A 12614-nucleotide genomic window follows, 5' to 3' on the forward strand; every position below is an offset into this window, starting at 1 on the left:
ACATAACCAGCATTAAATTTAAAATTGTTTAATAATAGTAAGCTTGGCAAATAGAGTAGTATTAGCATTATTATTTATTATAAATTATATATTAGCTAATATAATAGGCCTAGTATATCTATAAATCACTTTGGTTATTTTTTACTTCATCATATTCCTTCAAAGTTTTATACTGATGATGCTGTTAGGTAAACTGTACTCCATTTTCTTTTTTTCTTTACTTCTGTATATTTTTTCTTGCCCTGCATCCATATACTGTCTTTTATATATATATATATATATATATATATATATATATATATATATATAAATATATATATATATATATATATACACCTACTGTATAGAGACTGTAGTCCATCTGTTTCTTTGCATAATTTGTATCCCACCTTTACCTCTGTGGGGGTCCTGGCCAACACTGATGTGGTGGTAGTGTGTTAGTATGTGTTGCACTGTTGAGAGTGGATCAGACACTGGATCCAGTGCTGCTGGAATTTGTAAACACTGTGTCCACTCACTGTCAACTCTATTAGACACCCCTACCTTGTTGGTCCATCTTGTAGATGTAAAGTCAGAGACGATAGCTCATCTGCTGCTGCACAGTTTGTGTTGGCCATTCTCTAGTCCTTCATCAGTGGTCACAGGAGGCTGTTGGCTGGATATTTTTGGTTGGTGGACTATTCTCAGTCCAGCAGTGACACTGAGGTGTTTAAAAACTCCAGCAGCACTGCTGTGTCTGATCCACTCAGATCAGCGCAACACACACTAACACACCACCACCACGTCAGTGTTACTGCAGTGCTGAGAATGATCCACCACCCAAATAGTACCTGCTCTGTGAGGGTCCATGGGGGTCCTGACCATTGAAGAACAGGGTAGAAGGGGGCTAACAAAGTATGCAGAGAAACAGATGGACTACAGTCTGTAACTGTAGAACTACAAAGTGCACCTATATAGTAAGTGGACAATGAGTGTAGATACAAGGAGGTAGTTTTAATGTTATGGATGATATATATATATATATATATATATATATTATATATATATATATATATATATATATATATAATGTGTGTGTATGTATATATGTACACATACATACATATATATGTATATATATATGAGTGTGTATGTATATATGTGTGTATATATGTATATATATATGTGTGTAAGTATATAAACGCGAAATCACATGTCACGTGATGCTGGAGCCGCGTCATCACATGACCAGCTCATCCGCGCAAACTCAGTGGACGAAAAAGTGTCAACATATTCACCACGAAGTTTACTGTTTACTGTGGCAGTCCGCGGACTTCTGGGAGAAGTTAAGAGCTTGTTTCTTGCCTCGTTTATTGCTTTTAACCTCTCTTTTATCAAAGAAAAACGGAGGCGCCGTGGTGAGGAACTTTCTCGTATGCAGACCGGGCTGGTAATAACAAAGCTCGCCTGTGTCTGTTAGCTTAACGCTCTGAACGCTAACCTTATTTCATTGGGACGGAGAGAGAGAAGGAGAGAGAGAGAGACATAGGTAGGACACAAGCTCTGCTCTGCTCTTCTTTTAGTTTGACTTTGTTTAAGCTTTCGTCTCTGTTCTGTGTCTCTGTGATTACCATTAGCTGTTCACCAAGGAACCAGAGTAAATAGCAGAGTAAGCTAACGTTACAGCACCTCTCCAGTGCTTTGAACCGCTTTTCGTTTTAACAGTCTCTGTTCTTTCACTTCTTATTGATTAATATAAACAAGACTCCAAATGATGCTTTAGACGTTCAGTGTTTAAAGTATTTAGCGAACAACAAGAAGTTATTATATGATTAACTATTATCTACGGTGTCTGTAGGAGCCTCTTATTAAAGTGTCCCTGTATATGAACAATATATGATATCATAAATATTCATTTATCACGTTACTAGTCATTGATTTTGGGATCATCTACAGCTCCATTTATCATTCTGAACACATCTAAAATTTCTTCCTTTTCCTTTGTTAAAGTTGGCCAAATTGAGCGGTATTAGCATTATTTTTTGTTATAAAAATATAGAAGTGTACATAATAGGCCTGTCTTTTTAGAACACTTATTTTATTTTCAGCTTTGTAAAATTCCCTCAAAGTTGTACGTTTATGAGGAAACGTAACCGTTCAGCATTTTTTTGAAACTCATGATGTTTCACAGGAACATTATGCTGGTAATATTTTAATTATATATTAAAAACAAGAGGTTTGTATTACCAGAAACACTGATTCCAAAGTATTGAGCAGCAGTGTCACTTAACATTTTACCTCTTTTAACCTCTTATTTTAAAAACAGTCCTAACTTGGGTCTGTCCTCTGGGTTACTTCTGAAGAAGAATGAAGTCGATTGCAGTCTTCCTGTGTCTTGGATGTGTCTTCATGTCGCCGGTGGATATGCATCCTCGGTAAGGTGGATTTAGTTATTTGAAATGACATGTAAAACTTCAGTACACCATAAATCAGCATTCTGTTCATGTCATGAATGGACTGTGCTTCTTTTAGGCGAGACTGGACCAAACTCATCTTGACTCACCACTGGCCAGAGACGTTTTGCACCGTAAGAAACCAAATGATATTACTGGTTTTATAAATAGAAGCTGTTAAACTAGTTGAGTCATGCAGATTAGCCTGCATAGATGATATTTCTGTCATTAAGTGTGGTTCGTGAGTTTAACAGCATCTGCTTTGTTTGTTTGTTTGTTTGTTTTTAGATGGAACACTGCACTGCAAACATTAGTTATTGGACCTTGCATGGATTTTGGTAGGTTCGAAATCCTAAAGTTTTACTTGGTGGCATAGCAAAAGCTTTTAAAGATAGGTTAATCTTTCCAAACTGTTGATTCAGATGAAAAATGTCTTTGTGACACAGGCCTAACATTGGTATCAGTTGCAACTCATCTTGGCACTTCGATCCAAGTCTGATAGAGGTATGTGAGCATGTCTCTTTTGGGTTAGAGGGTAAAACAGGCCTGTGTGGCTGCTACTGGCTGTCGACCAGTATGTTTTTCTGGGCTAATACCAGTATTGATCAACATTGTACTAAGGGCCAATTAACCAGTACATAGGGCCAGCATTCATTTGGCATACATTTAACATTTATAGTATGAAAATTCCTTCACAAAATGAACATACATTAATGTAATGTTTAATGAAATATTAAAAATAAGCATTTAAACATTATAAAAATAGTGCATGGGGCATCCAGACAGTATAATTATGTAAATGATAAGAAAATGTAGTAATACATCACTAAATAATCACTAAAGAAATATTCAGATAACTCTTTATAAAAATAATTAAATTAAATAAGTATTATTGGGTATTATTAAGTAATCCATTAAATATCCCTGCATAATCAAACACATAAATTTATGATCGCATGAGACAGGCTTTGGATAGCGCTGTGGGCGAGACTCTGAGACAGGCTACTGAAGCTTTAATTGGTTGTATTTGATATGTGATACTTATTTCAACCAATCCAGTAAGGCTGTGGCTGTGACATTGAGCCAGGAGAGTTTCTGTCAGTTGCAGTTTTGTTAAAGATGCATGTTGGAAAGAAAACTTAAAATGCTGACTCTAATTATCGGAAAAATGATCATTGTTCCTTGTGGGTGCAGACATGAAAAACTGAGTTAGCTGTTCCTGTCTTCAGTCACACAGATCTCCTTTACAGAAACTGTTAATGGAAATTCTTAAGTGTATTTAAAAGCAAGTCACACGACAGATAGAGGGCTGAAAATTGAAACAAAACGAAAGGGTACTTTGTCCACCACTGGATCTACATACATCACAGAAAATGCCTTCCTGCATTTGCATGCTTCCGTTTGTCTGATTTTCAGGACCTACTTCCAGAAATGAGAAAATTTTGGCCAGATCTTCTTCAGCCTGCATCTACATCATTTTGGTATGACTTCTAAAAACTACAGGTTTCACTTCTGTAATGTTGTGTAATGTTTGCCGATCCCACGACTACCACAACTTTGCAATGAAGCACTAATGGCCTTATTGTTGTTGTTATTCAGGAAGTATGAATGGCTGAAACATGGAACGTGCGCCGCCAAAGATGAAGATTTAAACAGTCAACACAAATACTTCAGCAAAGCCCTCGAGCTCTACCACAAGCTGGATCTTGATGGGTGGGTGAACATTTGCAGTGTTAAAGGGATATTGAGTTTTAGTGTGCCGTGCTTAAAGGAATTACAAAATGACACAATTATCTGCTTACACCAGATTTAGTTAATCAACAAGGGTGTGTTTGGCATCCAGTTGTTATTACTTCTTTAATTTAACGCTGGAGCTATGAAAATAACTTTGCTAACAAATGCTAGAATTATTAATTAATTATTATTAATTAATTATTAATTAATGGTTCACGATGAGCACTGCTGTATAATTGCAGGAATATGCAAGAGTTTAGGCACCGCTGTTCAAATGACAGTGCTATTGTTGATTTTCAAGTGAAAATAAGTGGACACATCCTCTACAGAGAACACACTTCTGCACATTTTAATGCACATTTACTGTTTATTTGCTGAATTATTGGGTGGGGGGTGGATACAACAAGAATATGGCCTGTGCAATTTATATTGTACTTTTTCCCCGCTGTGTTAAACTCAGCAAATAAATATAAATTGTGCACTGAAACTTGCAGGAAAATGCCATATATTTTTTTTTCTATCCCTGTAGAAGATGTGTAACTTTTTCGCTTAGAAATCCAACAAAATCCAGGGGTGTTTAAAGTTTTGCCTTTAACTGTATTTGTGCAGCTGGTAAATGTTCTTGATTATATGACGAAAAACAAAAAAATATATGAAATGGCTGGCACAGTGCAATATGAGTAATACAGCATTATTATGAAAAATGTCCTAAAAAGCATTACATAAAATTTGATAATATCCATAGAAACCCCGCTAGTGGAGATTGTAGCTAAACATTACGATTTATAATCATTAGTCACCCATATGTTTTCTTTAAATACATCCCCAAACCTCTCTCAATCTGCATCCAGCTCTTGATTAAGGTCACACAGACCTGTCAGTGTGGTTTAGGACACAGTATGATTTACTATGTACTATAAAACTTCACTGTGTAGCTAAAAGCAACAGTGTCAAATTCACCTCCCCACAGAATCTGACTCCACTTTGCATGCACACACGTCAGACGGGCATGTGGACGCTAAATTATATTTGTGATTTCTGTTTTAAACATGTATCTCCTGTTAGAAAATTCACTATTACTAGTTATCTATAAACAGAAACAACAAAAAACTGTGAACATGAAGTGTGGTGTCCATATGCCTGCATGATGTGCGCACACACGAAGGGGGAGTTGGTATTTGGCTCCACTAAAACAGTTGTCTGCAGCATTAGTACATGCTATATACATAAGGAATGCATATGTATGTAACACTATGCATTTCATACATATGAAGTACATATGAAATGCATAGTGAATATTTATAAGCAGTTGTGTTTTACTCTTGTGCCACAGAAGGTCAGGAACTGATGGAGTTTTGCAGTACTTGTTGCAGCACCCCATGATTTCAATTAAGTCATTGCACAAACACTGTGAACAGAAACCAGGTCTGTGGTTGACATGCTGTTCTTTCTCAAGTCATCAAGACTTTTTTTTTCTTTTTTCTAAATTTAGAGCCCTGAAGAAAAGCCAAATTGTACCCTATGAAAAGTACTACAAGGTGAGTGAGAGAGGCTCCTGGCTTCTGACTACTATAATTATAATGTGGACGGAACTGTGCCCTCATGCAGATGAATACAAAGTAGAACTTATAAATATTTTAGACTGAACTTTGACCAGAAATGCAGTGTGGGCTGTTCGCAATTGATATTCATATTTTAAATAATGCAAAAGATGGGCGTCGACGCCATTCTTAGCACAATGGTTCGGCCGCATGAACTGTACATTTTAAGTAACCAGCAGCGGCCTGGTTTCCCCATAGGCGTAATTATTTTAAAGATCATCGTAACTGTTCAGAGTTTCAAAGTAGTACCCTTTTCTGCCATAATACTCTGTTCCCTGTGCTTTGATTATTTTGGGGAAACGCTGAGAAACAAACCTTCCTGACAACCTTCCTGTCACCGTTCAGACTGTGGTGTGTTTTTGTATGATCATCAGTTTGAGGAATGAAGAACATACTATACGAGAAACACATCAGCTGAGCTTGTAAAGCAACTGTGACTCATTGTTCCTGTTAGTCAGGTGACCATACTGAGCCACTGGTTGTTCAACTTATCAGTCTTGTGATGGTCAAATTTCTTGTGGCTGTGATTGCATGTCATATGATTATTTCCCTATTCTTTTCTTTAGCTGGGAGATTTGGAGGAAAGCATCATGAATTCTTATGGAGTAACACCAAAAATTCAGTGCGTTCCAGGAAAGGTAGGAGTCGCAATTCAGTCCTAAACATGTTAAGTAGGACATATTAGGAGGTATTTTCTACTGAAAGCATAGGGGTGATGTATGTTGGACGCACTGGAGATATGCCCCCACCGCTTTTTGAGAATGTAGTCTGTAGAAAATCTTTCACATAATTGTGTACGAAAGACGAATTTCCGGACATTTCACTTGAAGACCATGCGGGGAACGTATCTTTAGCAATTCCTCATGGATCAGACTTGTATCTCACTCCCTCACGTTTAGCAGGCTGAAGGTTCTCTGCAAGGGGGCGCTATTAGTAGTTTTTGTGCGTCATTGAGATCATAAATGGCATATATCTGAATTAAAGGCCAAAAACCGAACTAAACATACATTATGTAAGAACACAGTTTTGTTTACAACCAGCTTGTTTAGATAGCTAACATGAAAATAATATTTAGAGTCTTGTTCAAGTTGTTTTGAAAGAACATTTCAAAATACCTGGATAAATATTAGGTATCCTTTCGCACTATCTATCCTGTATAAGGTTCCCTTTGGTGTAATTTTACAAGAACAGAAAATTTAAAAAGATAATTATTCTAGTCTTTTTTGTAGCATAAAGTACCACAAATGCCTGCCACAAAAATCACACAAGTTGTATCAAATACAGGTTCAATATGGACAAACCCAGCGTAATTTGTTTTAACCCTGTGTTGAGTTGATGGTTTTCACCCAGGGTGCTGGTTTGTGGGTTTTTACCCAGCTTAGTGGGTGAAAACAACTACATTGCAGGGTTACAGACAATCAGGCTTAGTTAATTATTTAAAAAAACTACAATTCAGAATTCTGGGACATTTAAATCGATACCATACGTGCACACAATTACACACATGCAAACTAACAATACCATATAAGTAAAAATCAGTTATTTGTAAGTTCAGAATAAAGTTTACAATAACAGTTGATCAGGGATTGTGTTTATGAGGACGATCAGGATTTTCTGGCCTAGTTTGTTAACTTCTGTGAACACTAAAATTAAAAAAATAAATTAGCAGTACACAACCACACCACAAATGCACCCTGACAAACAGTCAAACAGAGTCTTTTCATCAGGTTGTATGTTTACCGACAGTTTAGCCTTACAGCAAATACTAGCCAATAGCAATTAATTTATTCCACTGCTAAAGTTATTGTCTACATGAGTTAATATTTAATATTTTTAACTTAATATTCAGCTATAAATTCAGGTAAATATCGTATATTACCGACTATGATGGAAATAATCCAACATAAGACACTAACCACATGGCTGAACTGCCAAGAGAGTGACCCAACAGACTCAACCCAGCAGTTTTGATTTGAGTGTGTGATTTTTGTATATTTGGAAAAAATCATTTAAAAAAATCAACAGTCTACATCAGGACTAGTTTTGCAGGGCCAGACGTGAGCTTGTAACGAGACAACCATGAGAAGTTTTGGTCTAAATTTGGGTGTGAACAGACTTATTAAGGTGGGATCAACTGAGTGAAAAATTTCTAAACCAATCCAGTGTCTCCTTAACCCTTCAATGTCCTCACCAAGAAAAAAGAAATGGACTTTCATATTTTGTATTTTTTATTTGTTTGGTGCTTTTTTTTCGTTTTTTTTTTAACCCATAATTTTAAAAATATTCATGTCTACCAAACGGGTGAGATGTCACTTTGTGGCATATATAGTGACTCAAAATGTGCTCTACCAAATGGTTGAGCAGAACATTAAAGGGTTAAGGCAGAGCTCAAAGCAGAGAGGCATTGGTGTGCTTGGCAGCATAGTGATGAACAACAAGCCTGTCAGTAGCCCATTGATGTAATGGAAGTTAGCATCACTGAAAAGACCTCAGAAATAAACATTACCTCTTGCAAGGCAAAAACAGTGTGTTAGCTAACGATAGTGGTTTGCTAGCTAGCTGTTTTTTGCATGATATGAATTGAACTCTGGATGTTAAAAGAACACAGACCAGAGGTATTTGAGGGTGGATTTTAAAGAGGGTAAACTCTTGTAAGCAGCACGTGTGTGTGTGTGTGTGTGTGTGTGTGTATATATATATATATATATATATATATATATATATATATATATATATATATATATATATATACTGTCTTACTGGCTGTGCTGTTAATGTCACTGTTGATCGCTCTGGTATTGTTATTGTTACTGTTATTGCTGTTGCACACTGCAAAAAAACAGGAACAGAAAGTTCTGCCAGTGGTGAATATATTTCACCATGCTTATATATAATTTGTTTTCCAGGGAGGCCAGTTCCAGACCCTGGGACAGATAGAGATCTGCGTTGACAAGCAATTTCAGCTGACTAACTGTGAGAAGACCAGCGAGGAACTTCTGATCAGTGGCAACGAAGTTCTGCCGTTTGTCTCCCTCAGCCGCTCAGGATTCACAGTGTGTGACCCCTCTGTGCCAGTCTACTACCCTCCATTATCCGCTAAACACAAAGGCAGAGGCTTCTTTAAGGCTTAGAGGTTTGCAACACTCCACGTGTGCTAGGCCTGTGGTGCAATTGCTGTTGAAATTTTTAGAGCAGTTTGGCTTCGCTGTTTTCCTGTGCCTGTTGACCATTGCAGAGCAAACAGGGCTTTCTTCACTTGTTTTTACTAAAGTAATCAGGTTAATGCAATTTACACTGGGCATATGTTTTGTATGATTTACATGGTATATCACATGCATAAATTATATGCTGGAAGATCTGTTAAAACTTTAACGGGATCCCTGTTAATAACTCGTAACAGTTTGGCTAGTTGAGTGTAAATTGTACGTTAAACTCCTAAGCATTAAAGAACATTTAGAATATTTTTTAGAATATGTTGGAATGTATGTCATGGGATCATTAAATTACATAGCACAACAGATCAGCGTCTTTTGGGTACGGTGCAATACCTCTCTTTTTAAGGCTATTGGGTTTTGGGCTTGGTCGGTTTGTTAGCTTTTTTTGGATGTGAATGTTTACACTGTGTACTTCTTTCTCATTTGTCTTACTTTATGTTTCATTTGAGAAGCTAGTTGCTGTGTATTCTGACCACTAGGTGTCCAAATACAGTAAATGTGTGCATACAAGTTTTTAACACTAGGGGTCAGCACCTGCACTCTCAGTATCTCTTCAATAATCAGGTGTTGTGTTTCTGAAAGAGACAATGTGGTGGGGAAAGACATTTTAAGAAGTTAGAAAGTAAAATCTAAATTATACAACATTATCTGTCTTTTGATTAAATCTTTTGTGAGAATTACAGAACTACAGCATTTTTTAATGCACATTTTAATGGTTAAGAGGTGAAGAAAGTAATTCAAAGTGGTTTGGTGTGAAATGCTTCATTCTAGAGAGTCAGAATTGCTCACAGTGGTGGTGATAGGAACCAGACGTCCCCCTCTAAAAGCTCCCTCACAGAAAGTTACTACATGAAATAGTAATGAGTACATTTACTGATCACAATGCCTGCAATGTTGCTTTTACTAGTTTTGGATTACATTTATAATAAATTCAAAGTGTAATATTATACATTCATGGCAGAGAATGAATGTAGGTCAGTAAACTAGTACCTAAAGAAACATAATTATAAACATATTCATATTTACCATGATTTTACCATCATCTACATTACATGTATTAACTCAGATGTGTAGGTTCACTGGTGGTTTTAGGTAGTAAGTAAAATGGCTGTATTTGTGTTGTAGACACTGTGACCCCTGGTTCCTATCACCACCATTGTAAAGAAACCAGAGTCAGTAAGTTTCTCTGAACCATTTCACATCAAACCACTCTGAATAACTTTGTTTACATTTCAATGTTTGAATTATGCAGCAGTTTTGAAAGATCAGTGTAATTCTGCTTTAAGTCGAATTCTCCCGTGTCATTCTGTTGATATGGATGGACAAATCTCTCTCAGTTGATTTAAATGTAACCTGGGCATTTCATGTTCATGCTGTGTAAGTAAAAGTTAATGTCTGTATATTTCCATTTTAAAAGGCATTTCCAACACTCCCTGCTGTTTGTCTACTGTGTCAGGACTGGTACAGTGAGATGGTGGAGGTCTGTAGGGTTTAGATTTGGCCAGCGCTGCCAAACTGAAAGCAGCGTAAATCTCTAACTCAAAGACAGCCATTGTTTATCTCGGCCTTGTAGACAACTGTTAGATGTCAGAACAGTTTAGATTTAAATCATGCTCCTCTCTGCTGATGATGTCTTATCCCTGTTAATCCAGGGCTGTTTATTACTTGAAAATACTGATGGACGTTTTACTTTTTTAAATTGGGAATTAAATGATTGTAATGCATTGATTCAATTAAATAAAACATGAGCTTATTCAATATCAGTCGATTATTTATTTCATGTTTAATACACAGTAAGTTTGCATATCAGTTATTCATTTCAGCTATATAGTGCACGATTTCAGTTGGCCAGGTGGAAGAAAGTTGCTTTTAATGTTGCATTTACTAGAGCAAGTTAGGAAATAAATCGGGCCAATTCAACCAATTGTTTTACCAGGTTCTAATTATGGGAATTCAATTTGATTTCCAGTACCTCAACTACAAAAATATTATATATAATTAATTAGGGGTGGGAATCTTTAGGCACCTCACGATTCGGTTCGATTACGATTCAGAGGGCTGCGATGCGATTATAAAACGATTATCGATGCATCTCGATGCATCTTTTTTTTCTATACATGATTTCTATCTTCCTACTGTCTGAGGACTTGGTAGTTTTAAAACAAAGTATTTGTAATGATCCATAATGTTAAATGCATTACGGATCATTTTCGAGACTGGACGCTGAATCTCGGCTCCAAAGTGTGCAGCATAGCGCGAAAGCCCTGGTTCTCAACGACTGAGAACAGACAACAGATAGCATTTATAAGCAGGGCGGTTGGTTAAATCTGCAATGAGAGACTGTCTTTCTCTAAAAAGTTGCGAAAATGAACTCGCTTCTCTTTCGTATTTTCCCGTTCCACCTTAAATGGTGCAGCAGTTACATTCGGCGCCTAAGGCAGAATTTAAGGTGGAACGGGAAAATTAGAACGAGAAGCTGGCGAATGAGAAGCGACTTCAGCCTCGTAAAACAGCCGGACGCTGAGACATTTTACAAGAAACTCTTCTAGTTTTGAAGAAAGGTGTTCTGGCGGAGATGGGAGGAAAGCGGCTAAAGCTAAAGCTAAAGCAGAGCGAAGTAAATCTGCGCTCTCGTTTATATTTTTAGCCCATACTACGACATTAACACATACTGGACATTAAATGTTGTGGCTCCCGAGGTGGTTTGACTTCGTTGAAAGGCAAAATGGCTCTTCTGAACATTTGTGTTGTGACTCCTGATCTAACCTGGCTTTAATGCAGAGGGAGCCGGTCGGATTTCTCGCTCATCCAGTAGTGTTAACCGCCGCCACAGACTGTCCGGGCGCTGCACTTCCGCACTTCCAGTTCAGCCTTTTGCGTTCTGTCAACATTACGGTATAAATTAAATATTTAGAAAATCGATTTTTGACGTTGAATGAATCGATTCAGAATCGTTCACGTCCGCATTGCGATGCATCTAAGAATCGAGTTTTTCCCGCACCCCTATAATTAATTATACGTGTTAGCAGTTGTCTATATTCTTCAAAGCCACTAACTCAGGAGCTTCAGAAATCTTTCTCGCAAATACTTTAACTCAGTGACACAAAAAAAAATGATCAGTACATCCATAATTTGACATCATTTATTAATACCAAACAGCTTCTTGCTCATGTGTCTGCATGTTATGATTAGTACTATTCACAGGCATTTCTTATCTAAACTAAGACCTGTCTAATCATAGGTGGGGTCATATCTAAGCATAGTCAAATTATTTTGTGTGCAACAGTGAAAAATAATGAATATTACTTTCATTTTTGTCAGGACAAAATGGAATGAATTCTAAAGAAAACATAATAAAACGATATATAGAGGGATCCTTTGTCCATCCATCCATCCAACCGCTTATCCTTCTGGGTCGCGGTGGGGGCTCCTTTGTAAGATGTGGTATTTTCAAAATATACCATTCACTTGCTAGTCCATACAGTCCACATACAATGGTGCTTGAAAGTTTGTGAATCCTTTAGAATTTTCTATATTTTTGCATACATTTCACCTAAAACTTCAGATTTTCACATAAGTCCTAATAGTAGATAAAGAGAACCAAATTATACATATGATACAAAAATATTAGA

At 36.9% G+C, this 12614-nt stretch overlaps 1 protein-coding gene across 2 annotated transcripts; it reads left to right on the forward strand.

The window, feature by feature from the left end:
* The first annotated feature begins 1227 nt into the window (after positions 1 to 1227).
* rnaset2 (ribonuclease T2) lies at positions 1228 to 10742 on the forward strand. 2 transcript variants are annotated; one of them, XM_036573716.1, is made up of 10 exons: positions 1228 to 1324; positions 2306 to 2414; positions 2512 to 2566; positions 2721 to 2770; positions 2879 to 2936; positions 3849 to 3913; positions 4032 to 4145; positions 5659 to 5704; positions 6334 to 6405; positions 8674 to 10742. In XM_036573716.1, the coding sequence occupies exons 2-10, from the start codon at positions 2347 to 2349 to the stop codon at positions 8896 to 8898; spliced, it is 753 nt and encodes a 250-aa protein (XP_036429609.1). In that variant the 5' UTR covers positions 1228 to 1324; positions 2306 to 2346; the 3' UTR covers positions 8899 to 10742. The 2 variants fall into 2 exon arrangements, with proteins under 2 accessions (XP_036429609.1, XP_036429608.1); XM_036573715.1 differs by having other exon boundaries at positions 1232 to 1528.
* The last annotated feature ends 1872 nt before the right edge of the window (positions 10743 to 12614 follow it).

Source organism: Colossoma macropomum, unplaced genomic scaffold (genome assembly GCF_904425465.1).
Source record: "Colossoma macropomum unplaced genomic scaffold, Colossoma_macropomum, whole genome shotgun sequence".
NCBI classification, from domain to species: domain Eukaryota; kingdom Metazoa; phylum Chordata; class Actinopteri; order Characiformes; family Serrasalmidae; genus Colossoma; species Colossoma macropomum.